The 22,085-nt window shown below is 40.8% G+C and overlaps 5 protein-coding genes across 7 annotated transcripts in view; 3 read left to right on the plus strand and 2 right to left on the minus strand.

The window, feature by feature from the left end:
* LOC143348377 (uncharacterized) overlaps window positions 1-22,085 on the plus strand; it is a 130,855-nt gene that overhangs the window by 8,881 nt on the left and 99,889 nt on the right. The gene's annotated exons all lie outside the window — the stretch shown is intronic.
* On the plus strand, window positions 796-1,724 carry LOC143347325 (cytidine deaminase). Its single transcript, XM_076776359.1, has 2 exons — window positions 796-962; window positions 1,274-1,724. Exons 1-2 carry the CDS (start codon window positions 926-928, stop codon window positions 1,663-1,665), a joined length of 429 nt encoding a protein of 142 aa, XP_076632474.1. The 5' UTR covers window positions 796-925; the 3' UTR covers window positions 1,666-1,724.
* Tor (serine/threonine-protein kinase Tor) lies at window positions 1,874-10,393 on the minus strand. The gene is made up of 7 exons (XM_076776355.1): window positions 10,259-10,393; window positions 3,897-10,185; window positions 3,685-3,827; window positions 3,465-3,605; window positions 2,767-3,391; window positions 2,508-2,688; window positions 1,874-2,377 (listed from the first exon to the last, which is right to left on the minus strand). The coding sequence occupies exons 2-7, from the start codon at window positions 10,117-10,119 to the stop codon at window positions 2,362-2,364; spliced, it is 7,329 nt and encodes a 2,442-aa protein (XP_076632470.1). The 5' UTR covers window positions 10,120-10,185; window positions 10,259-10,393; the 3' UTR covers window positions 1,874-2,361.
* On the plus strand, window positions 10,680-13,284 carry LOC143347324 (uncharacterized). Of its 2 annotated transcripts, XM_076776358.1 has the most exons (6): window positions 10,687-10,916; window positions 10,998-11,043; window positions 11,115-11,286; window positions 11,367-11,453; window positions 11,515-11,542; window positions 11,612-13,284. In XM_076776358.1, exons 1-6 carry the CDS (start codon window positions 10,838-10,840, stop codon window positions 13,039-13,041), a joined length of 1,842 nt encoding a protein of 613 aa, XP_076632473.1. In that variant the 5' UTR covers window positions 10,687-10,837; the 3' UTR covers window positions 13,042-13,284. The 2 variants fall into 2 exon arrangements, with proteins under 2 accessions (XP_076632471.1, XP_076632473.1); XM_076776356.1 differs by having other exon boundaries at window positions 10,680-10,916; window positions 11,515-13,283.
* Window positions 13,366-21,476, minus strand: LOC143347625 (uncharacterized). 2 transcript variants are annotated; one of them, XM_076776983.1, is made up of 8 exons: window positions 21,270-21,476; window positions 20,922-21,118; window positions 20,650-20,841; window positions 20,313-20,567; window positions 20,196-20,243; window positions 14,041-20,120; window positions 13,620-13,739; window positions 13,366-13,551 (listed from the first exon to the last, which is right to left on the minus strand). In XM_076776983.1, exons 1-8 carry the CDS (start codon window positions 21,287-21,289, stop codon window positions 13,465-13,467), a joined length of 6,999 nt encoding a protein of 2,332 aa, XP_076633098.1. In that variant the 5' UTR covers window positions 21,290-21,476; the 3' UTR covers window positions 13,366-13,464. The 2 variants fall into 2 exon arrangements, with proteins under 2 accessions (XP_076633098.1, XP_076633099.1); XM_076776984.1 differs by lacking the exons at window positions 20,650-20,841; window positions 20,922-21,118; window positions 21,270-21,476 and having other exon boundaries at window positions 14,041-20,112; window positions 20,313-20,454.

The raw sequence follows: 22,085 nt of genomic DNA on the forward strand, positions 1-22,085 counted from the left end.
GTCTGAAAAAAATGGAACACCTACAGATACAGAGAAATTTTAGACTCATGTGCTTTAAAGAACTTACCACATATGCTTTTACGTGTGTAATAACACTAATAAGCAATGCTTTAGTTGAAAGGATATTTTCTCTAACAATTTGTGTAAAAACAATTTTTCCTTTTCAGTTTATTTTTTCTACTTTGTTTCGTACTTGTATACGAATATGTACGTGTATATTTCAGCTTTACTTATGTAATTTAATTTGCGTTTGTATAGTTTAGTTCCTTAAATATATTCTCGTTTATAATGTAACTACAAATACCGGCGTTTTTAATTGATGCCCTTTCTATTGTTACGCTATCGCGTGAATGTAGGTTTGATGTACATAGCGCCACAACGGGAATAAATTGAAACCCGATTACTCATCGTCGAGTGCAGAGTCATGTAACTGCATTCTAATTAAGAGCGAAATTCAAACGGTATGTTTTTCAACGTGGGTGATCAAGCTGAAGAAGGTAGAGAGAAAGGAAGGCATTTCTTAGAGACACTTAGTTTATTTTCTAAAGGCCGTGTCAAGTCGAAGTTTCCGTCGTTCCTCCTTTTAGTTATTATAGACCGTGCCGAATTAGTTATTTTCCTTAAGAGTTGCGATGGTCTTGCAACACAGCATGGCCCTCGCGACACATCACTTCGCGTTGCGTTCAGTTCTTTTCACGAGGGTCATAAATTTTCTTAAGGGTTGCTTTAGGCCGCTAGGGTACCAATCCACTTCCTTTTTCCCTAAACCGCGAACTCGGGACGCAACACTATATTTAATAACTTTATGATTACGGTTTAGATTAGAACTAAGATTTTAAATTGGTAACCCTGGTAAGAATGATACGTGTCAAAAAACAACATTTGTCGAAAGATAACAAAACACGATTAACAATTTGTAGCAATCATGAGTACAAAAGAAGTTGTCAGCTTCACAGATTTAGGTAAACATAACGTAATAATTTATGCTATTGACTAAAATGATTATCAATGACAATCTTTGCACAGGTGCCAGCTCCAAGATAAATTGATCAACTGTAAATTATTAGTAACTTCAATACTGAAACCACATTTACTATAATTATATCAATATATACATATATTTACATTGTAATAAAGAATTTCTTTACTTTTGAATATGAGTTTGCAGATTTGTTAATCTTTGAATTATTAAACAGCTATTATTATATGACATTGATAGTTATTTTTTAAAAATTTTATTAATGTCAATGACTTACAAATATTTGTTTTCCAGAACCGCATATTCAAAATCTAATAAAAGAAAGCGTCGCGGTTCGTGAACAGTCTTATTCACCCTATAGTAAATTCAAAGTTGGAGCTGCAATACTTTGCATCGACGGGTCCATTTCCGCAGGATGCAACGTAGAGAATGTATCTTACCCTGTTAGCATATGCGCTGAAACAGCGGCTATTGCGAAAGCAGTATCAGAAGGAAAAAGAAAGTTCAAAGCTTTGGCCGTAGTAGGCAATAAAGACAAGGATAATTTTATCACACCGTGCGGTTTATGTAGACAAGCTATGGCAGAGTTTGGCGATATACCAGTTTATTTGTCAGAACCTGAAATGAAAAGTGCATTGCGAACTACAGTAAGCAGTCTATTACCTCTTGCTTTTACTAATTTCTAAACTTTCTATGTTTTATATTTTAGTCTTTGTTAAAAATAAAGATTAAACTTTTGAAGAGACTTTAATACAATGCAATATTGAATTAATCCCTTCTTGTATAAAATTATGTAGAGCTAATATTTGGGTATTTACAAAATATTTATAAAATATTGAATTTAGGTTTTCATAGTATTAAAACTTTCATGAAAATCTTCAGCGGTCGGCGATAGTTTTTATATGAAATGTGCATTTTATATGAAATCATCATTAAATGCTAATAGTTTAAAAATTTTACTATTTATGGAATCGATCAACTACCGGGGATGGTTCAACTACCTTAATTGAAACATTAGTTTCTATACAAGTTTTAATAAATATAAAGACAACCCTTAATGGAAAATTATTGTTACAACAATACTCTTATTCTTTTGAGGGGTTTTCTTTTTCATGTTTACATAACAAAAAGTAACCTATGACTGTAATCGATTATTATGCAGTTTCTAAAGTGTGTTGTTTTCTAATATACATTGTACTTAGAAAGCAAAAGTAACATGAGTTTTATATACAATTAATGTGATAATATAGTTTATATATATACATGCTCAAATATCGCGATATCGGGTATAATTATTTTTTAGCAATAAAAAGGCAAAAAATAGAAACGAGACTGCATATGGTACATACACATCCAAGATCTCCTAGATGGAAAACTTAGATTTACCAGAAAGGACACCTGTAAATTAAATACAATTTTATTAGAGAACTTAGTAAAAAATCTGTTATTTGTGCTGTGGTATCTTATAAACGAAATAACTTTTTCACAGTTTCACTGAGTTTGAAAATATTATAAAAAGATTAATTACCATCCAATATAACATTGGCATAAATTCTCGTTATTGGTAGCTTGCTGGATTAAAAGGTCAACTTGGCGTTGGACGCTTAATGTCTCTTCGTGAGAGAAGTCACGTCCTGTTAATTTGTCCCTTACTCTTGTTATAATAGCAAGAGCTTTCTTGTTCAATGCTTCTGGTTGATTAGTGTCGCCTGTTTGAAGATAAATTTTACTTCTTTTGTAATAATTTTTTTATTCGATAGACAAAGTAAAATAAACTTTAAGTTCACCTCCATTCTCGACGCTGCACGGTACTCCTTTCTTTGGTAATGTAGCGGTAAGAGAATCTAACGTGTCGCTATGCTCTTGATTGCTACTAGCACTCATACCTTGAGCGTCGGATCTTTTACTTTTCGGCGTAGCATTATCCATTAATCTCCAATTTAAAAGGGGATCATAGACGAATGCTTCCAACACCGCCATTAAGCTGTCTTTGTTACGGTGTAACACCGACATTACTGACTCGCAAGTTCTTCTGTACGTGCCTTCGATACCCGTCACTTCCATCGCGTTAATCAACATTCGTGTCAATCGAAACGGTATCTTTTCTGGAAATTTCTCACGAGTCATAGCCACTTCAAAGCAGTCTCCGAAGTCAATGTGTAATATTTTTCCACTCAAACGATCCAACATCAAATTCGATGGATGTCGATCCCCGAGGCCAAGAATGTATCCGACCATAGACATTACGGCAAGAGATCGTGTATAATTCGTTCTACGATCGAACCATACTTCGCTCGATGGCGATTTTAGCCAAAGGAGTCGCGACAAATCGTCACCGTGCGTATGCTCGAGCGCGTGTTCGAATACTTCAACCTTTTGCATAAGCATAAGGTGGTCGTAACCTGGTGCCATCTAAATATCATTGTTCAATTAAATCACACCATCAGTACGAAATTTTATCACGTAGGCTATTTTAGATACTTACCCGTAACATAATTTTATGTTCTATGTTAAGTAATATTTTTTTCTTTTCTCTGTAATCTCTGATTAACGTGTGCAATGTATCGCAATGTGGTACCCAACCGATTAATCCACTGTTCGTAGACAATGGAATTACGGCATATCTCTGATTGAAACATTTATACAATAAGATATGTGTTATGTTGTAAAATTATTGGAAATCTACTATTCTTTAACATACTAACTTGAATAGTAAGATTTCTTCTGAACGTGTCTGGATCGTGCAATAGAAGGGTGTTGACAAGACCAAATAATTGCATTACTCGTTCATCTTGCCTGAGATCTTCATGCCCTTTCAAGAGAAACATGTAATCTTTACCGTTGCTACCTACAAACGTAAAAATTAGAAATTATATATTAAACTTTACGTATTAAAATATACAGTAGATTTACCGACCTTTTATACACAATTTTCGTGGTCGCTGTTTGCTTGTTATTACTTGCATAGAGCTATGTATACTCGCTATTCTGACTATTGGCTGTCCAGGACTGTAACTTCCCGGTACAGCTAGTTCTAAATCCCTGCAAAGAAGCAACTTTGGGCTAACATACTGAAGCTCTAAACTAGTTAACTGTGGCAGTTGTCGTGATATCCTCCTGAAGACATGATAATACAAATCCCAGGCTTGGTTTAAATCACGAACGTTACACGACGCTTTGTATCTGTGACACCATTCTTGCGCTTCCATTAAATCTCTGCCATAAGCTTGATTGAAAGATGTTTCTTTTAAAGTTTGCGGACCCCTTTCCAGCATTGCATGTAGAGGTTCCAACGTATCAAACATTCCTTGTACGTTTCTTTCTCCAAAGTATAATCTACTGGCTTCTTCCAGTCCTTCGTGCCAGAGTTCGTGCCAAAGGATCGCAACTCTGATCAATTCGTCGCTAGCCATCATTGCTTGTTGCACCAACGTCGGGCTATGTTCGCACATGCTTTTAAGAATTTTATTCGCGGCTGTTTTTCTAGCATGGCTGGCACTTTTCGACGCCACAGTCAAGGGGTAAACTAAAGCCTGTGGATGCGTTTTACCAATATCTATTAAAAGATGATGTATACATCGACCGACCAGAGCCCTAGGCGTATCTATCCTTGCTATAAGTTGTGGAATCACTTGTAGCCAGGTATTGATCTCGATTAATCGGATGCCTTCGACGATGGCTTCGTATACTTCTGGCCATTGACCGTAATCGAACCATAATGTCAGTAACCGAAGAGTATCTTGTAACGAATTACCGTGAGAGAGATTAATGGACCTAAAAAATCCTTCTACCGCGGGTACGGTGAATTTTGATATATACTGCGAACTAGAGAGATTACTGCGCGTTCCATTTCCCGGAGTGCATTCGGCGTTTGAATCGCCCTGTTGGTGCTTGTAAAATAAAACAGTTTCGAAGTTAGTATACGCGAAGGCGTGCCACGCTTTATACCAAGTTGGATCGTGTTCCGTAGCCGCAGCATAATAAGATAAAACTGCTGGTATAGAGTGTTCGTTTATGCCCTGTAGGGCTTCTAACCATTCTCCAAGCTTCAGATAACATCTGGCCAGTAGTCTTTTTCTTGCTTCTTGTTGTTTCTCGTCCTCTTGATTTATCGCTGACACGGTAGTCGGTTGTAGAGACATTTGTACAAATTTTTGGAGTTGACTGTATGCCTCTTCACGTTTATTAGCAACCCACATATGTTTGCAATAAGCAAACGTTACTTGAGGATGGGTCGTTGACAAAGGCTGATCAGGAGTCAGCAATGGATCGGATCCGAGTAGCATAACCAATGTTTTGTGACATAACATTAAGCTGCCGCTCTTTCTACAGAGACTCGCATACTTTAACCATGTATACATGTCGTCCTGAGGCGAAACTACCAACGTATGGACCTGTATAATTTTTTGCCAGTCTTCGACTATTCTTTGCCCACCTTGAAGCCTCTCCCACCACATAGACTTGATAGTCGATCTTCTTTCCGGGACCAGCTTAAATTGTATCACTTCTTCCAATTCTGCTAACTTTTGTACCTCTACCATGGCGTTGTAAGCTCTTTGATAACTTTCACCCGCCATAGCGGTCAATTCCGTGTCTAACAAATCTCTAGCGCTGTCGATGAGCTCGTGAGCAACGGTGTATTGTTCATCGTGGATTGCCAAAACGGCTCGATAAAAAGCACCGTCCTGGCTATCTTTCGGTATCAACGAGACATATTTTTCCATGCTCTCCCATTGACTTAAACCCCATGCTGCAGCCGCTGCCATTCTAGACATCCTTTGCTTGGTTTCGTCGCTTTGATCTGACCATTGCTTGGTAGCAACGTCATGTAACTGTCCCCATTCTCCGAGCGCTTCCAAACATCGCATTTCGCCCAAAGTCGATTCCACATCCGCTGGATCGCTTTCCAATCTTTCTCTGTACAATTGTAACGCCTTGTCCCAATTATGCAGTTTCTCGTACCAACGAACTTGCACTTTTAGATCTTGTTGATTATTCTGATTCATAACGTACTCCAACAGACCCTCGGCAGCTTCTTTTTGTTGAAGTTTATTGTTGATAGAAATCAAAGATTCAAAAACGTTACTGTTCCTGCTTTTATGAAACTCATCCTCTTTGTAATGTAGAGCTTTCGCGTAAGCTCTACAGTGCATTGCTCGTTCGCCTAAAATCTTATTGTCCAATGGTAACGGCCCTTTATCGCAATGTTCCATAAACTCTGCTAGGTTTAAAATCGTTTGCGTTATTTCTGGAAGGTCTGGAACCATTAGTGCTTGCTGTAGAGTTTGTATAAGTTCTGCTTTATATGTATCGTCCAGTTCGGTCCAGCAAGAAACAAACGCTGCATTAAATAAATCTCTAGGTAACTGGGAATAAGTCTGTGCAAGGGCCCAGCAAGATCTTAACGCAGGCGACGGTGATTCTTTGAGTAAACCGATCGATAAACTTCTTAGCCATTCGAGCCAATCGTCTTTCGAAACTCTTCTTGTCGCTGTCCAAGCTTTTTGTAGATTCGAAGCAGACACGTGTAATCTTTTTATCGTAGTCGTATCCGATGGTCCTACAGACGTGTCGCGATTCCTATTTCTCGATTGCCGGTGTCTCATTAATAAAAAGTCTTCGCCAACAGCCACGGTAGTTTCTGTTAAAATTTTATCGATTAGAATGTCGTATCGCGTATTAACAATTTTATGTTTCGTCATAACTTTCTGTACCAGTGAAATAAAGATTTGATATTTTTTCCCCAGTTGAATTACTAGCGCGCACAATGTATCTATTGCCGTGCTACGTAACTCTGGACATTGATCTATGGTTCGTACTAAAGGATGTACAATTCTGGATGCAAAGTCTGTGAAGTCAAGTGTATCTGCCAAGTGATCAACAGTTTCTAGAGCCACTCTGTTCACTGTTAACGGACAATCGGTAGTGTGAAATAATTTTACAATCGGTGGCAACACCAGATGAAGGTAATTGTCTAAATTATTCCCAAATTTCTGAAGCGCTTCAAGAAGTTTCACTGTCACCGATCTATCTTTGCTCGTGTCATGCGTTAAGACTCTTAATATTTGTGGCATTACCTGCGGTAAATAAATCTTAAACTCCGCGCCCAATGCAACCGCAATATGCTCGACTAAATGTATCAGCGTACTTTGTAACGGGCTGTTCACGGTCCAGAATTCTTTGATCAGATTGAATATATCGTCCAAATAATTTCTAATATGCTGTTTCACAATGGCGATAAGAATAGCCAGTTGTTGGAACAGATACTCGCGAAAATTAACATCAGCCATACGCACTACGTTGAGGAAACTTGGCATCACTTGAGAAATGTATGGCACGCATTTAATTCCTAAACTTTTAAATATAAAAGTTACTGCCTGAACTACCATAGTATGGTGTTGCGATAATGTTGGGTCGCGAATGATTCTCATAAGCGTTGCTATGGCGATCGCCGGATAATATTCTTCTAAAGTGGACGAAGACATGTTCACTAACATTTCACTGGTCGTTAAGTCTTGGGTATTTTCAGCATCGCTTTTAGTGTCAGCCATAGATGTAAGAGTATCCAATTGAGAATCTATTTGACCAAGATTCATCTTATGTTTGTATGGATCTAAAGCACCTAACAATCCAAGCACTCTTATAGTTTCCCTCCTAATAACAGGTTGTTGTTCGGTCTTTAAAAAGTTTATCAATACATCCAATAACGAAGGATATTGCATGTATGGCTTTACAACGTGTCCCGTACTTCCGACTAGTTGACCGAGGACCCACAAAGCAACTCCCCTTTTCTCTGGAGAACTAGCATCTACTAGCATCTCGAGCAATATAGATAAAAGTTCAGGCATCCATTGTTGCATTTCAGCACCATTTACTTCTGCTAGATCACCAATAGCGCGCAGTATAGCTAAAATCACGCCAGGGTTTGATTCGTGCTCCTTCAATTTTGGAACAAGAACTTTTAAGATCGGTTCCATGTACGGCCTTATGAGTCTTGGCGCGCTAACGACTAAATGATCTAACATACGGGCTGCTTGCTCTTTGTTACGACCCATACCCGAATGTTCTAATTCCATTAGGAATTGTATAAGGGTTTTACGCAAAGAAGGCATAACGTAAGCTGGATTCATCGTGCTCAATCGTCCGATTGTGCGAATTGCAAATTCCCTTATTTCAAACATTTCGTCATTCATCGCAATGAATAATGCAGAAAGATTTTCCGCTTGTGCTAAATGAATATCAAATGAATCATCCAAGGAGGCTAAAACCCAGAGTCTCACGTCAGGATCTGTATCCGTAATACCTACAACAACCAATTTTCCTAGAACTGTGGAGACAGTATTGGTCACAGTGCGTCCTGGTTGATTTAATGCCAATCGTAATAATCTTGAACATGTTCTTACAGCTTCTAACCGAACTTCTGCCTGTTCAAACGTAAGGAAATGATCTGCGCACTGCTTCACAAATTGTAAAAGCGGATTACCGTCGAAATTAAATGTTCCAAGAGTTTTCAATGCTAGAACCGTGGATGGAATATCAACCTCTGTAGGTGGAGCAGAAATTGGACTGGTCGCAGTCCACGGTGCGCCGGGATGTCTTAAAGGCTTCTGCATCAAAACTTGAGATAACATTCTCAGAAGTCCTTGAGATATATCCGGTTTCAACGACGGGACACTATGAGCCAATTCTCTAAGAGAAGTTGTAAGAATCGGGCTTAATCCAGTCGTTAACATAGATTCTAATATATCTCTGACATCCGCGGTTATAACTTGTTTCACTGCGTGTCCGAGCAGAGTTATACAAACGAAAACTGCAGGTTCTAAGGAAGTACTCCGTTTCTTGGTAGAAGTTTCTTTAGACGGTAATAAACTTTTAATCATTTCCATAATTTTCGGAATATAGGGATTTATCGAATCCTCTACCGCGACTGCTATAAATCCAATCGTAGTAAATGCAGCATACCTATCCTTTTCCCTGCTACGTAATGTCATTAAAAGATATGCCAATGATTCTCTTAAGTGGTCTTTTGTGAATTTTTCTTTATTGAACGCTGCCAGTCTTGGCAACAACATCATCAGAGCGTGCTGGATGTGCGGATTCCTAGACATTCTCTGATTCATTACATCGTTGTAGATATCGTCCAATCTCTCTTGCATCAAACAACGACAAACTGCGGACTCATGCGTTGGATGTAATATTTCATGAGAATTAGAAGAATTTTGAGAAGAGTTGGACCATTTGGATACTATGATTGTTTTTAATCGCGGCATTAACGACAATATGTCATTTTCGTTCTGTTGCGTGGAGCAATTTAATCGATTCATTAAAATTTCATAATTCCTTTCCCACTGGACATTGCTACATCTAAGTAATTCGTTTAATATTAATAATGAACCATGTATTCTATCATCTTTATTAACTCCCCTTTCTTTAGTATATACTTCCTCAAATCCTGCTACTATTTCATCATAGCACTGTTTGTACCATTGAGACTTTTGCATTTGTTTTGCTGTCTCCCTTTGTGCTGTAACAACTAAAGCAGCCCGTAATGCTTCTACAGCACCTTCCCTTATCACAGGTTTTGGATCACGTATTGCATTAAATATAAGTTCAAAGAATGGAGTTACTTGTTGAAAAAAATATGTTGGCATGGACACAGCAAGTTCTCTTAAAACAAGAACAGCAGCATGTCTTTTACCTTCGTGTCTATCTCCACCAAGCCATTCAAAGGCACGCTTTACTTCAAATTCTACATATTCTGCTGTGTAAGTACCTGAAACCAGTGCTAATTTCCCAACAGTTTTAGCAGCTAGTTCCATAACACCCACATCGTTTGAAGGTAATAAATTTCTTAAGTAATTTGCAAACCTTATAGTGCGAGTGTTAATGTTGCCTACATCGGCTCCAATAAGGCATACTATGGCTAATATTCCACCCTTTTTTTCACTTACGTCTGACCCGTTTACCATTTCAAATATATGGTGATTAAACTCATCCATAAAAGCTGTAATTTCTTCTTGCGATACTTCGCGCAGCTCTGTTTTAACATATAGGCACAGGTCTCTTGCCGCCTTGTTACGTGCCTCTTCATTTCTAGATTTAAGTCTTTGAACAAACTGTTGCACGAGCACACTCGACATTATTATGAATTCACCGCAGTATCTTCTTTTACAGTTCTGTTCTTACCGATCTTTTTGCAACGATATCTGAAAACAATAATAATTACGAATGTAGAGTAAGGTTAATGGAGATCATAAATTGACGTTAATTTCCATATACCTGTTTGACATTACACGAATTTCGTATAGTAGCACAACATTTTTGTGACCGTCATTACTGCTTTAATCCCTTTACAGAATATAGCTTCAATGCGTCTCCAACTATGTTATTATAAATCGACGTCTGTCATACAGATCCTTCATGTTTTGATACAATCGCTATTTATTTACAGGTTAAACGACTTCCGGTTAAGTTCTGCGTGTGTACGAATATACAATGCTTGAAGTAGTTGATGTCATCGAGATTGTAGCTTGTAGTAAATATAGAAAAATTAAGGTGCGTCTTTCAAGAACCAATTTTAAGTTTATAACCTCATCGTTACATACAATATACGATGCGCCCTGCTCTGCCCCATTGAATTGTGTGCTTTAAAAGATTTCCCCTACTCTTCTCGATTCTCGATTGTATGCTTGTGTAGTATACTAATCGTTACGTTCAGACGTGAGGTACACAGGTTTCAGATAGACCTGCGTGCAATGAAAATTAGTGTCTTGTTATATTCATTTATATTACTTTTAGTACAGCGCAGCTGATTTAGTAAATTCAGTAAATTTTGTAACGTGACCAACTGTATGCACTATGGTTATTTGTAAATATTATCAGCAAGGCAATTGTCGCTATGGACAGTACTGTCAATTCGAACATATAAATACTTTCGGTAAGACAAGGCATTCGGAGCACAAATATTTATTTACAATATACGTTTTCTATTTTGACGTGAAAATTATTCGTTTTGTAGACACTAATTCCAAAGTCAACAATTACAATGAAGACGAATATACGGCGTAAGTATTGTAAAACTGTAAAATTGCATTAATTTTGAAATAATTTAATCGATATTTTACATTGAAATAAGGGTTGCGGTTGCGAAAGAGGTGCTCAGCGCTGAAAGAGGAGGACAATGGTTGCTATCATGTTTTGCACCGCTAAAACAAAGACCTTGCATTCCTGGCATGGAAGATGTTTCTCCGGAAGAAGTGCGGTGGAGAATGTATCAGGCACAAAAGACTGGGACGGTGGAACAAGCGGTTTGCACATATAGCTGTTGACTTGTATTAAGTTATCACAATTGTCTGTAAATCATTTGGCTCTTATTTCTGTTTTTTAGAAACTGCATTTTCAACAGCTATGCCAAGACATGAAGGCTAAACGAGAAGCCTTAAAAAATCCTACTCTCGAGACAATAGCAATGCTGGTGAGTAAAATTTAATGAAAAATCTTGTTATATTCTTATAAAATTTATCTTTCTTTTTTAGAAAGAACTTCAAGGGACGGGTCAAAAAGGTAAATTAACCACAGGTGGAAATACAGCCAGAAAATCATCCAATTTTTCATTTGCAACTCCTCAACTAGGACTACCTGGCAATACTTCGGCTTCCAATGTCTTTGGAAATAAAACATTTGGAAATCAAAGCAACCCTTTCAGCGGAGGTTTTACTTCCCCGAGTACCACATCGATATTTGGACGGACAAATACAACTTCAAATTCTGTATTTGGCGGGACTCCATCTTTTGGCGGTGGTTTAGGCTGTTTTAGCGGCGGAACCAGTACTAGTTCCGTGTTTGGCGGAACCACGAATACCACTGGTGCTACAACCTTCAATTCAGGACAAAACGCGCAGTCTTTTGGAACGAACAGTTCAATTTTTGGCGCAGGAACCTCGCAGTCTGTCTTCGGACAGCCTAGCGTGTTCGGAGCATCCGGTCAAGTGAACAACGTTTTCGGCAGACCTCAAACGTCGCAATCGGCAACATCGGCCTTTAACACCGGAGCAACGTCCTCTCAGTCGCTATTTAGCGGTGGCTCTGCCCCTCAACCAAACACGTCTCTATTTGGGGGAGCCAAAACCACTGCCAATCCATTCGGTGGTTCTTCGACGTTGCAGACTACGAACCCTCTCTTCGGGACGACCCCGTCGTCGGGGACGTTCAGTTCCGGAATATTTTCCCAACCAAAAACGGTACCTGCTTTCGGAAGAGCGCCCGTTTTTGGCGGCGGACCGAATTTTGGAACCGCAGCTGGTCCGATATTCAGCGAACAACCGACGTTCGGTAGTTCTAGTAATATCTTTGGCGGACCCAGTACCACGACACCGACCTTCAGCTCCGCCGCTCAATCCGCAAACGCTTTCGGAGTTTCCGTATCCACGCCTGCCGCGAATTTATTCGGAAACGCTCAAAATTCCGCGCCTGCTATATCCACGCCTAACGTATCTCCGTTCAGTGCAACCACACCTACGACTAGCACTCCTTTCGCCACTCCAACTTCACAGTTCGAAGCCACCAGCTCGACTGCTGGTCCTTTTTCAAGACCTACGTTTGGCATGACCACGGGGACCACCAGCGAAACTTTCGGCACTACTGTCACATCATCCGGCACGTCGTTCAGCACCGCGAATACCGGAATCACGTTTGGTACGCCTAGCACCACGGCTCCACTTTTTACGCCGTCTACGTTCAGTGACTTGAAGAGTTCACCGTTCGCAACCACGAGCACCACGGTCACGACTACAACGACGAACCCGTTCGCTCCTAGAACGCAACAGACCACCTCGCCGTTTGGCAATTTTGCTCAAAGCAATCCAGCTAATACGGTTACAGTATCTTCGACCGGACCATTCGGAAAATCGCTGTTCAGTGCAACGATGATAACGGCTGTTATCGACGATAGCGTTTACTCGATAGAAGGTCAATTAACGGACGATGAGAAGAGCATGTATTTAGCGGAGAAATTTACCTTTGGCAAGATTCCACTAAAGCCTCCTACCAAAGATATAAGGTGACTTAACATCGTGAGTGATTAGTGGAACATATACATATGTGCTGTGATAATTTGTTTCCTATGCATACGCAACCAAGATCAATTTCACAGAACTATAATAATAATAATAATAAATAATATATTTGTTGTCGATGCGATTCAATTTTGTAAAGAACTTTATGAAAATGTCTCTTCTCTTTTAACAAACACGACGAGAATCGTCAACGTTGTAACACTGTAACAAAGTATTTAATAAAAACTAAGATTCATGTTGTTACAGCTTACCGTAAATTAATTTCCAATGTCCCATTCAATACTGCGATATGAAATCAAACGTATCTCGAAATATATATCAATCTCTTTTAATTTAATCAATTACACAGCTATTTACATATGTACAATTGTCGATTGGTCGGTGACACGTTCCTCATTCATACTTACTTTATTATACATTTTTGTAATGTATTACTCCTGGCGGTGGCGGAGGGGGAGGAGGAGGAACACTATTAACAAATTGACTTCCTTCCGACACCTGGAAACAATACACACGTACAACTTTGATGTAAATAGAATATGAATGATTTTGCGTACGAGACAAACCTGTGGCAAATGGCAGAGGGGATTCGTTGGGTAATTAGTTCTCTGTACATATGCTGTAGACTGGTTTGGTGGCTGTGACAAACCCGGTGGTATACCATTCGGTGGTTTATATCCAGTTATCTGAAGAAAAACATGAGTTACTCAATAAATTCTTATAGTTATCATCAATTTTTCTTCGCAGTTGCTCGCTAATTACTGTCCATATTTTAACAGCTTCAGTTGTAAAAGTTTGTAGTAAAATCACATATTACAGTCTACATTAAGGAGTTGTACCACCTTGACAACAAGTATATTTATGAATTTAACAATATTTAAAAGATTGAACCTCGTGCAATATTATTATTTTTTAGTAGTTGCAAAGATGCCATAACTCTTCGAATGGAACACGAGTATAAAGATTTAAGAAAAAGGGTCCACATACTTTGTCGTTCATCTCGGGGAATATAGTGCTCAAATTGAAGTTTGTGAGACTGGTGCCCGAGGGATGATGACTCATGGTCATCGGGTTGCTCGAAACGATTCCTCCTCTTGGCATGTTTGGATTCATCGGAAAACCAGCCGTGGCTACGGTTGGTACGCCTTGCGGACCAGCCACTGAAGGCGGCGGTGGTAAACCGTTCACAGCTTTCGTATACACGTTTGCCTGTGGATGGTTTTGATATAGGGGGCTAGCATGCGGCGGCGGCGGCGGTGGTAAGAACGTGGCGGAATGATGATAATCTTCCAGCGGCGAATTGACGCCAGAGAGAGGGAATTCCAAGTTCTGCATAGTCCCGTCCAGACCTTTTCTCTTCCCCTTTTTCGCGTTTGTGGAGTACGTCCTTTTGTCACAGTTTTGGTGTTTCCCGTAGTGCTGGTGATTTTTCGTGTTGGTATTTACATTGGAAGTTGAGGTCGTCACGGTGGATGTGGTCGATGAAGCAGCAGTGGAGGAGGTTGCCACGTTCGATAGAAGGAAAGCGTTTGCTTCCATGTAATCGGTGTTATCGTGCAATGGCATCATGTAACTGGTGGGAGTGTTCGATATGCTGGTTATAAAGTTCGACGTAGGATAGATATTTGTGTTCGAGGAGTACGTGTACGAGTTGAAGTTTTGATTGACCATCTGACCATAACCGCTTCCGTCGTCGGCATTTGAAAAGTAATTGATCGGCATAACTGTATCTGCGGTGGGCAGACTGGTTTGAAATTTGTTCTGTGGATAGTTAGTGGTGAATTTTATGGATGCGTGCTTGTCTTGGTTCGTGTCATGGACGCTGCTATTGGTTCCTATCAATGCTTCCGCGGTATAGTTGCTCTTGCAATTCCTGCTTCTCCAGTGTACATTATTCTGCTGATACTTTTGTTGCTGTTGCTGTTGCTGTTGCTGTTGCTGCTGTTGTTGATAGCTCTGTTCAGAGAAGGTGTGACCAGAAGATTTTTGCTCTTCGTGCCTCTGATGTAACTGATCGTTACCGCTCGAGGTTTGTTTTCGAATGTCCATCTGCCGTTTACTATTTCCTCTAGGACTGGTATTACTTTTTCTTTGATGTTTCCTAGCCTGCTGTTGTTGCTGCTGCTGTTGCTGCTGTTGATGCTGATGAGCATGGTGATGGTGATGATGATGGTGATGATGTTGCTGATGGTGTTGTTGGTGAGACTTCTCAGCCTTCTCGTGTTCCACTAGTTGACTCACAGAGAGGAACGAGGATCCAGCTCCTGGGTGCTGAACAGTTTGGTTATTCAACACGGTATGGAAATCACGTCCCGTGACATTTCCTTCTTTATCTTTGGTAGGATCCTTACTCTGGTCGGGCGGGACTCTCGATGGTACTTGACCAAATAAGAAGTTCTGTTTCTCAGGTATATTGGTACCTAGATCCAAATCGCCGACTAGAGTTGGAAGACTGGAAGGAACGATATGTTGATCTATACTCTTAACCGATTGAGTTTGCTCCACGTGAACGCCGGTCTTTGTCGGAGACCAAGGGAACGGTTGTTCTTCGGAGTAAAACACCTCCGAAGTTCTCTTTGGTTCGCCTTGCAGTACTGGTAAATTGGAGAAACTGTGCGCTGCCACATCGTAGTTGTTGTAAAATTGATTCGGTGTCCCTTGATTGTACGACGGAGTCTGAGCAAACAGATTGTTCTGGCAAAATTCAAGCTCTTTGCCAATCGGTGGTAAAATGATGTCGGCAATATTTGCGTTGTGTTTAATCTCTGGCGTCATCATCCAGTTCACGGGGGCTCTGATCGCGTGTTGTTGTTGGTTTCCTTTAGACTTTGTAGCGCTTTGTTGTTGCCCGTGTTTCCCGTCGTTGGTATAGGTGACGCTATCGTGTTGAAGAGAAGGAATCTGTCCCTGAACCAAAGACTGATACTTGTTCTGATTTTGCTGCTGCGATTTGTCGGGATACTTGAAATTCGAACTAGCGTAAGTCTCTACAGAATACTTCATTTGCGTACTAACCTCGGGCAGATCAAAATTTACTTGAGAGTCGTAAGTAGACATTGGATAGACGGTTTTGTCCTGTTTTGCGGGCATCGACTGATGGCTTTTTGGTCCGTGCTGCTGTTGCTGCTGCGATTGCTGGTCCATTCCAGAGTACTCGTTTTGTATATACTCTGATTCCATCCCATACTTAGACTTATTTTTATTTTCAGTGCTGAACTTATAATCATTGGTACCGGACGAGGGCTGGCTTTGATTTTGCATGCGACTCTGTTTACCAGACGGAGGTACGTTTGTTTGAATATTTCTTGCTTTCGACGGGTCGACGAAAGATTGTTTCTGTGGTTCCATTCCAGATTTCATCCTCGACTTGTCGATGTTAGCCACGGTCGAATTAGTCGAATAAACGTCGTTCGCCAATACGTTGGAGAAGTTTGCGTTTTCCTTGTGCAGAGGAACGTAATTATAGTTCTCGCAAATGGTTTTCTCTTCCGTGTTGTCCGTTTGACTCGGTCCTTGCTCGAACTGTACCAAATTGTTGTTAGTACTTCCGCCGACAGGCGATAAAGTAGTCCAAGATAAAATGCTGAAGTTGGAAGAATTGTGAGCGACGGTGGTCGTGGACTTTGCGTGATTGTCGCTCACGGAACTCGGCTCATAGTTTGACGTGACAACGAAAGACGTCGACTGCTGCGAGTAACGCGAAACAGGCACGTTTTGAATCAAAGGTTTGCTACTCATATTATTCGAAGAATTGGTGTTAATTTTCTTCATATCCTTGTTGGGATAAGAAGCGTAACTTTGCGCATTTTCTCGTTTTCCTTGAAATATGTTATTAGTATTGAGCACATTTTGTTCAGCCTGCGTGCTCATAGATTCTTTTACTCCATAGGAAAATGTCTGAGCGAACGGATCAACGTTTATCTTCTTCGTGGAAGTATAATTCGTATCGCGTCTGTGATTTTGCGGTTCCTGCTGTTTAGATCTCAAAACATTATTCATCTTTGCATCCTGGTCTACGATGGTGCCGGTCGAAGAGTCAGAATCCTTGTTCACCTTCGGGTAGCTGCGCTGAAAATGAGTCTCGGTTGAATTGGGTATCGAGTCTTTCGAAGAATAACTCTGATTCCTGTTAGACGCGTTTGCGTTACTAGTTACAGTAGAATAGGATATAGAGTTCTTTCGAGACAGATTTTTGTTCTGATCCACGGAGTAGTCGTTATGGGAGTTCTGAACGATATGATCCTTTTCGTGTATCGTGTAAGGCTGGTGATTGCTTTGTTGCGTAGTTAGAACATGGGTGTCTTTTGGCTGTGAATTGTACACGGTTTGCATACCTTGGGAAGAAAGAATAGGAAGAGATACATCTTTGGATTGTATAGAATAGTCCTGTTGCATGCTTTGAGTCGAAGTAGGAAGAACTCTGTCGACGTGGTCGCTGTAATTGAGACGATTGTTGGGTACAATGTTGGAATCGACTAGCGTACCATGAGAATCTTTGTCCTTCATTTGGGACGTATAATCCATCTGCATGGACTGCAAACGCAACGAGGCGTTCGTTGTCGTTGTAGTGCTGGATAAGTGGGAAACCAGAGACGCTTGAGACACGTCTGGCGCTACATTCTGTATCAATCCAGGAGTCACGTCTTGTATCGTTCCGTTGCTACAGACTGTTGAATTTTGTTGCAGACTGTTAAGATTGTTCTCGACGACTGCCGAATAGCTCGACAGAAAGTCTTGGGAGGAGGTGTAGCGAACACTGGTGTCGCAAGTCGAAGCTTGAATCGGACAAGCGGTCTGGTCCGTCTTACTCGGGCTAGAGACAGTGCCAATGTGAGAGGCGATGATGCTTTCGGTAGTGGTATTGGCGATCGTATTTTGTAGACTCGTTGCGAGCTGGTTCTGGCAATTTACCCTTGTTTCTGTGTTGGTACTGATCGAAGCGGTGGTCGACACGTTAGCCACTGAGTAGGTCGTGTGAGAGAAGGAGTTCGAAGGTGTAGGCTTTTCCAAAGAGGGCAACACGCTTTGCACTATCTTATACGGTTCTCTGAGAGGCTCGTCGTTCACGATCTTAGGCAGGGCCTTCGCCGTCGGGCTGCATTCCACGGAAACGATCATCTCCGAGCTTACTGTCTCGGTTACAGGCGGATTTGCACTTTTCTTCTCCTCGCACGCCACCTTCAAACGTTTCTCTGCTATCGAATGAGACGTCTTTATCTTGAAACTGTTGGGCTCCATTGCTCCAATTTGCAGAAGCATAGGTGGAGTTTGACTGTGATACTTGAAGTCCTCCTTCATTTCCTCTTCCAGAACCTCGGTTTTACCGTTTAACGACGACACCAGCGGGAAAGCCATTAGGAAAGCTGCAGTTGGGGATATCGACTCGGAATTGTGCGAGCTGGAAGGAACTTGAAGAGACGCGAATATATCGTTCGAGAGATCCGAGTGAAGACCGTCGGCTCTGTTACCGATTGGTACAAATGAGTTTTCTGCATTATACGACAACGATGCTTTTGGTGCGTCGTCCTTCAATGTCTTGGCTAGCTTGGATTCCTCCTCGACTATGCTAACTGGAAGCAACGACGATGACTGCGTTGTAGCGTCGGACGTCTGCACCGTCGCGTTCGTTTCCGATTTCAACGTCGTCGTGGTATTCGTGTCAAGATTTAGAATGATCTTATTGTTTTCTAAATTCGTTGCTCCCTCGACGACTTCTGATTCTTTGGGCGTCACTGGCAACAAATTGTCGAACTCCGCGCCGAGATTACACACTTCCTTCATTTTTTTCGATCCCGCGGACTCTTGGACAGCCTCTTCCACTTCCGTCAAAGACGACTTGGAATTCGGTTGATCCACGTCGTTGTTTGACTTTTCCAATGTATTTTCTATAGGAATACCAAACTCGGTTTCCGACGAAACTGATACGACTTCGTTGCCAGATTTTAAATCCTCCTCCGAGAAAGTAACTGGTGAAACTGTGCCTGAAATTGACGTGTCCTGGCTTTTCTTGGTTTCACATTGTACATTATCCGACTTTACAGTATCCACCATCTTCAAAGAATCAGAAACGATTTCGGGGCTGACGCTAGAAGCGCACAATGCAGCTGGACATTCTACGTTTGTTTCGGTAGAGGATTCTAATTCATTGGACTGATCCACGCTATGATCTTTATCTTCGTTCTCGTTCGTGTCCTCGCCTATCTTTTCTATTACGTGTTTCAAACTTTCGATAGATTTACAAGTCACGGCGAAATCCGTTTTCGAGGCAGGTACCGGATGCAACTTGACGGTACTTTCGCTATTATCGATTGTCTTCCGTTTCTTATCAGCAGATTCGTCCGTTGATTCAGCTTCTGTGCTTGACGGCCGCTTGAGCGATCCTTTTTGCGGCGAATTTTCATCCTCGATAATTTTCTCGCTTTTTTCTTTCTCGTTCCTCTCGTCCACCGTTTCCACAAGCTGCTGACTTTTAGCATTCTTCGCATGATTTTTATTCGTTTTAGACTTAACCTCGGTGTCTTTTTTACACGGCTGCTCTTTTGGTTTTTCTGCTTTTTCTTTGTGAACCGCCGGAATAGGAACTTTGTACGTCATGGTCGTTTTCGTGACTTCTTTCACCTTGGGCAAGATACCTTTGTGACCGCCAATTTTCGTCGCGTTCACTATGTTTTTCACGTTAGATGCCCAATTTTGCGAATCCACGACCATATTTGCGCGGATATTAGGTACAGTATTTAACGTGACCTTTTGTACCGTATTAATTAAAGCCTGATTGCAGATGGAGACGACAGAATTTTGGACACGATTCGTTAAGGGTTGCATGACGATCATTTGACTCTGCTGAGTGTTACTGAGGATTATAGGATTTGCCGGTTGTTGCTGAGTATTTACAATTATGTTCGACGCCATGGGAGTTACCAAAGGCATTAATTTACCACCAGACAGTATGAGAGTGTTTGGAGTCAAATTAGTGACAGAATTATTTATGCAAGGCGTTAAAGACTTTTTCCCGTCCTTCTTTTTCGTTTTTTTTTTAATCTTTTTTTGCGATTCCGGCTTCTGTAATGCTTAAAGCAAGATATTAATTGCAAAGACTGGTACTGTAAGGAGGAGAAACTTTACTTAAATTCATTTACACCTACCACTATTAGTTTTGCCATTAAACGGGCAAACGGCCGTTACGTCGGAATCTATTTTTAAAAAATAGTATACCACATTATATGGTTAAAACAGAATTGTAGTTAAGAATAAATATTTACTTGTATTAGTCTGGCAGCATTCTGTTTCTTTCGATCCAGTTTCCGATACGTTGTCTGTTGTATCCTGATCGATGTCCTTACTGTTCGCACGGTTTACCCGATTTTCCTGATTTTCGATGGAACTATTCGTGTCCTTAGAAACATCGCCGTTCTGCACTAATTTTTTAGTAGACGATTGAGAAGAATGTACCGATTTCCTCTTAGAAGGCACTTTAAAGTCCACAGACTTCTCCCTCTTGTTTTCAGAACTTTTTACTAAAAACAATTATTCTTTAAACATCCAACAAGCCGGTTACAATCGTTCTTTGTTTTATCGTGCAATTTCCGATAGTCTTACTTTCTTCTATCTTATTGAAATATTTCTCTGCGTCCCCTACATTAATTTTATTCGACCACTTTAACGGGGAAATTTTTTCAAGAGCTGGTTCTGCGGGCACGGAGATCCCAGCATCTCTCAACAGCGTTGACAGTAACTGCGTGCGAGAGAAAAGCTGAGTTACTAGTTTTTTGAGACGTGCCAATTCTTCCTCTGTGTACAAGAAAAAATTGAAACGTAAAGAAACAGAATGGTGCATATTTTCCTGGCGACATCGGATGGAGAAAACTTACTGTGCGCTTCAGAAGCATGAGCCGAAAACAACTCGTCGGTGCGACTATGGAGGTCTTTGATATATTTCGAGGCATGGATAAGGATGTCGACCTTGTTGCGTTTCCGACCTTCCTGATGCGGTGGCAGAAGATCTGCCAGTGTTTTGAAATATGTGTTCATACGTTTTCTTCTGTCTCGCTCCCATGTTTTCGCTTTGCTAAGAAGACGGTGGACGTTAACAAGCGTGCCGTCAAAATCGACGAAAAATAGGCGAGTACAATCAATTGCGTCTAATAAAACGCAGAGCAAACGGTACAATGTTTTCTCGATTTAAGACGAGGTTAGGTAGTCGCTTAGTGGACACTTACGTGTTCTCCTTTCGTGGCATAATTTACCCTGTTGGCATCGTTTCGCGTGAAAAGCGCGCCGCCAGAAGCGCAGAGGCATCACTTGTGGCTGACATTACACAAACTCGAGAATCGTTGTCGAAATTCTGACATTACGATTCTTCTGCTCGGCTCGATCGCAGAACACACGAAATAAAAACTCCGCCGACCGATAGAACCGCGATAATCGTTTGAACCTGCCCGCCACCTATTGATTTTTTCCCCATCAATTTTTTTTAACTGTTTTACTGGGTCTCGCTATCGTAGAAACGTTGCGGTATACGTTACGAATTTGTTTTACCAACATACGTTAATTAAGTTATTCGTTTCCTGTATTATACACACATGGTTCGTAAGAATTGACTTCCATTTATAAGGGGACGACAAAATCATCTTCGAATTTGTAGGTCGGTATGTTAGTCAGATTGGACCACGAAAGTCCATAAGGTGTAAGGTTTTCTGGCATACCTCGTCTGTGACTAAACCACAGACGAAGTATAGAATCAAAAACACGAGTAGGAAATTTTGCCACAAAACTAGGTAGGTAAACGTGGCCACGTTTTCATCGATCTGGTATATCGTTGACGGGGGGCGCCAACAGATGGTATAGTTTCAGTCGAACGTGGTGCATCCACGACGAAAACAATTGCGAAGATGCATTGTAGAAAATCGTGCACGTAGGCACGATGCGAAACGCATTTGAATGTCAACACGACTCGAAAGCCATCGATGCAAACCATCGATTGCAGTTCACTGAAATTATTTACGATGAAAAGAATGGTACATGATAGAAGACCC

This window comes from Colletes latitarsis, chromosome 11, assembly GCF_051014445.1.
Source record: "Colletes latitarsis isolate SP2378_abdomen chromosome 11, iyColLati1, whole genome shotgun sequence".
Taxonomy (NCBI): domain Eukaryota; kingdom Metazoa; phylum Arthropoda; class Insecta; order Hymenoptera; family Colletidae; genus Colletes; species Colletes latitarsis.

Coding starts and splice junctions, on each gene's coding strand:
- LOC143347325 (XM_076776359.1), top strand. CDS start 926: ATGAGTACAAAAGAAGTTGTCAGCTTCACAGATTTAG. Junction 963..1,273: donor TGTCAGCTTCACAGATTTAG/GTAAACATAACG, acceptor TTTGTTTTCCAG/AACCGCATATTCAAAATCTA.
- Tor (XM_076776355.1), bottom strand. CDS start 10,119: ATGTCGAGTGTGCTCGTGCAACAGTTTGTTCAAAGACTTAAATCTAGA. Junction 3,392..3,464: donor AACATAAAATTATGTTACGG/GTAAGTATCTAA, acceptor AATGATATTTAG/ATGGCACCAGGTTACGACCA. Junction 2,689..2,766: donor GTGCAGCGTCGAGAATGGAG/GTGAACTTAAAG, acceptor ATCTTCAAACAG/GCGACACTAATCAACCAGAA.
- LOC143347324 (XM_076776356.1), top strand. CDS start 10,838: ATGGTTATTTGTAAATATTATCAGCAAGGCAATTGTCGCTATGGACAG. Junction 11,044..11,114: donor AATGAAGACGAATATACGGC/GTAAGTATTGTA, acceptor CATTGAAATAAG/GGTTGCGGTTGCGAAAGAGG. Junction 11,287..11,366: donor CTGGGACGGTGGAACAAGCG/GTTTGCACATAT, acceptor TCTGTTTTTTAG/AAACTGCATTTTCAACAGCT.
- LOC143347625 (XM_076776983.1), bottom strand. CDS start 21,289: ATGCCACGAAAGGAGAACAC. Junction 21,119..21,269: donor ATGCCACGAAAGGAGAACAC/GTAAGTGTCCAC, acceptor CCGTCTTCTTAG/CAAAGCGAAAACATGGGAGC. Junction 13,552..13,619: donor CCCTCTGCCATTTGCCACAG/GTTTGTCTCGTA, acceptor TATTGTTTCCAG/GTGTCGGAAGGAAGTCAATT.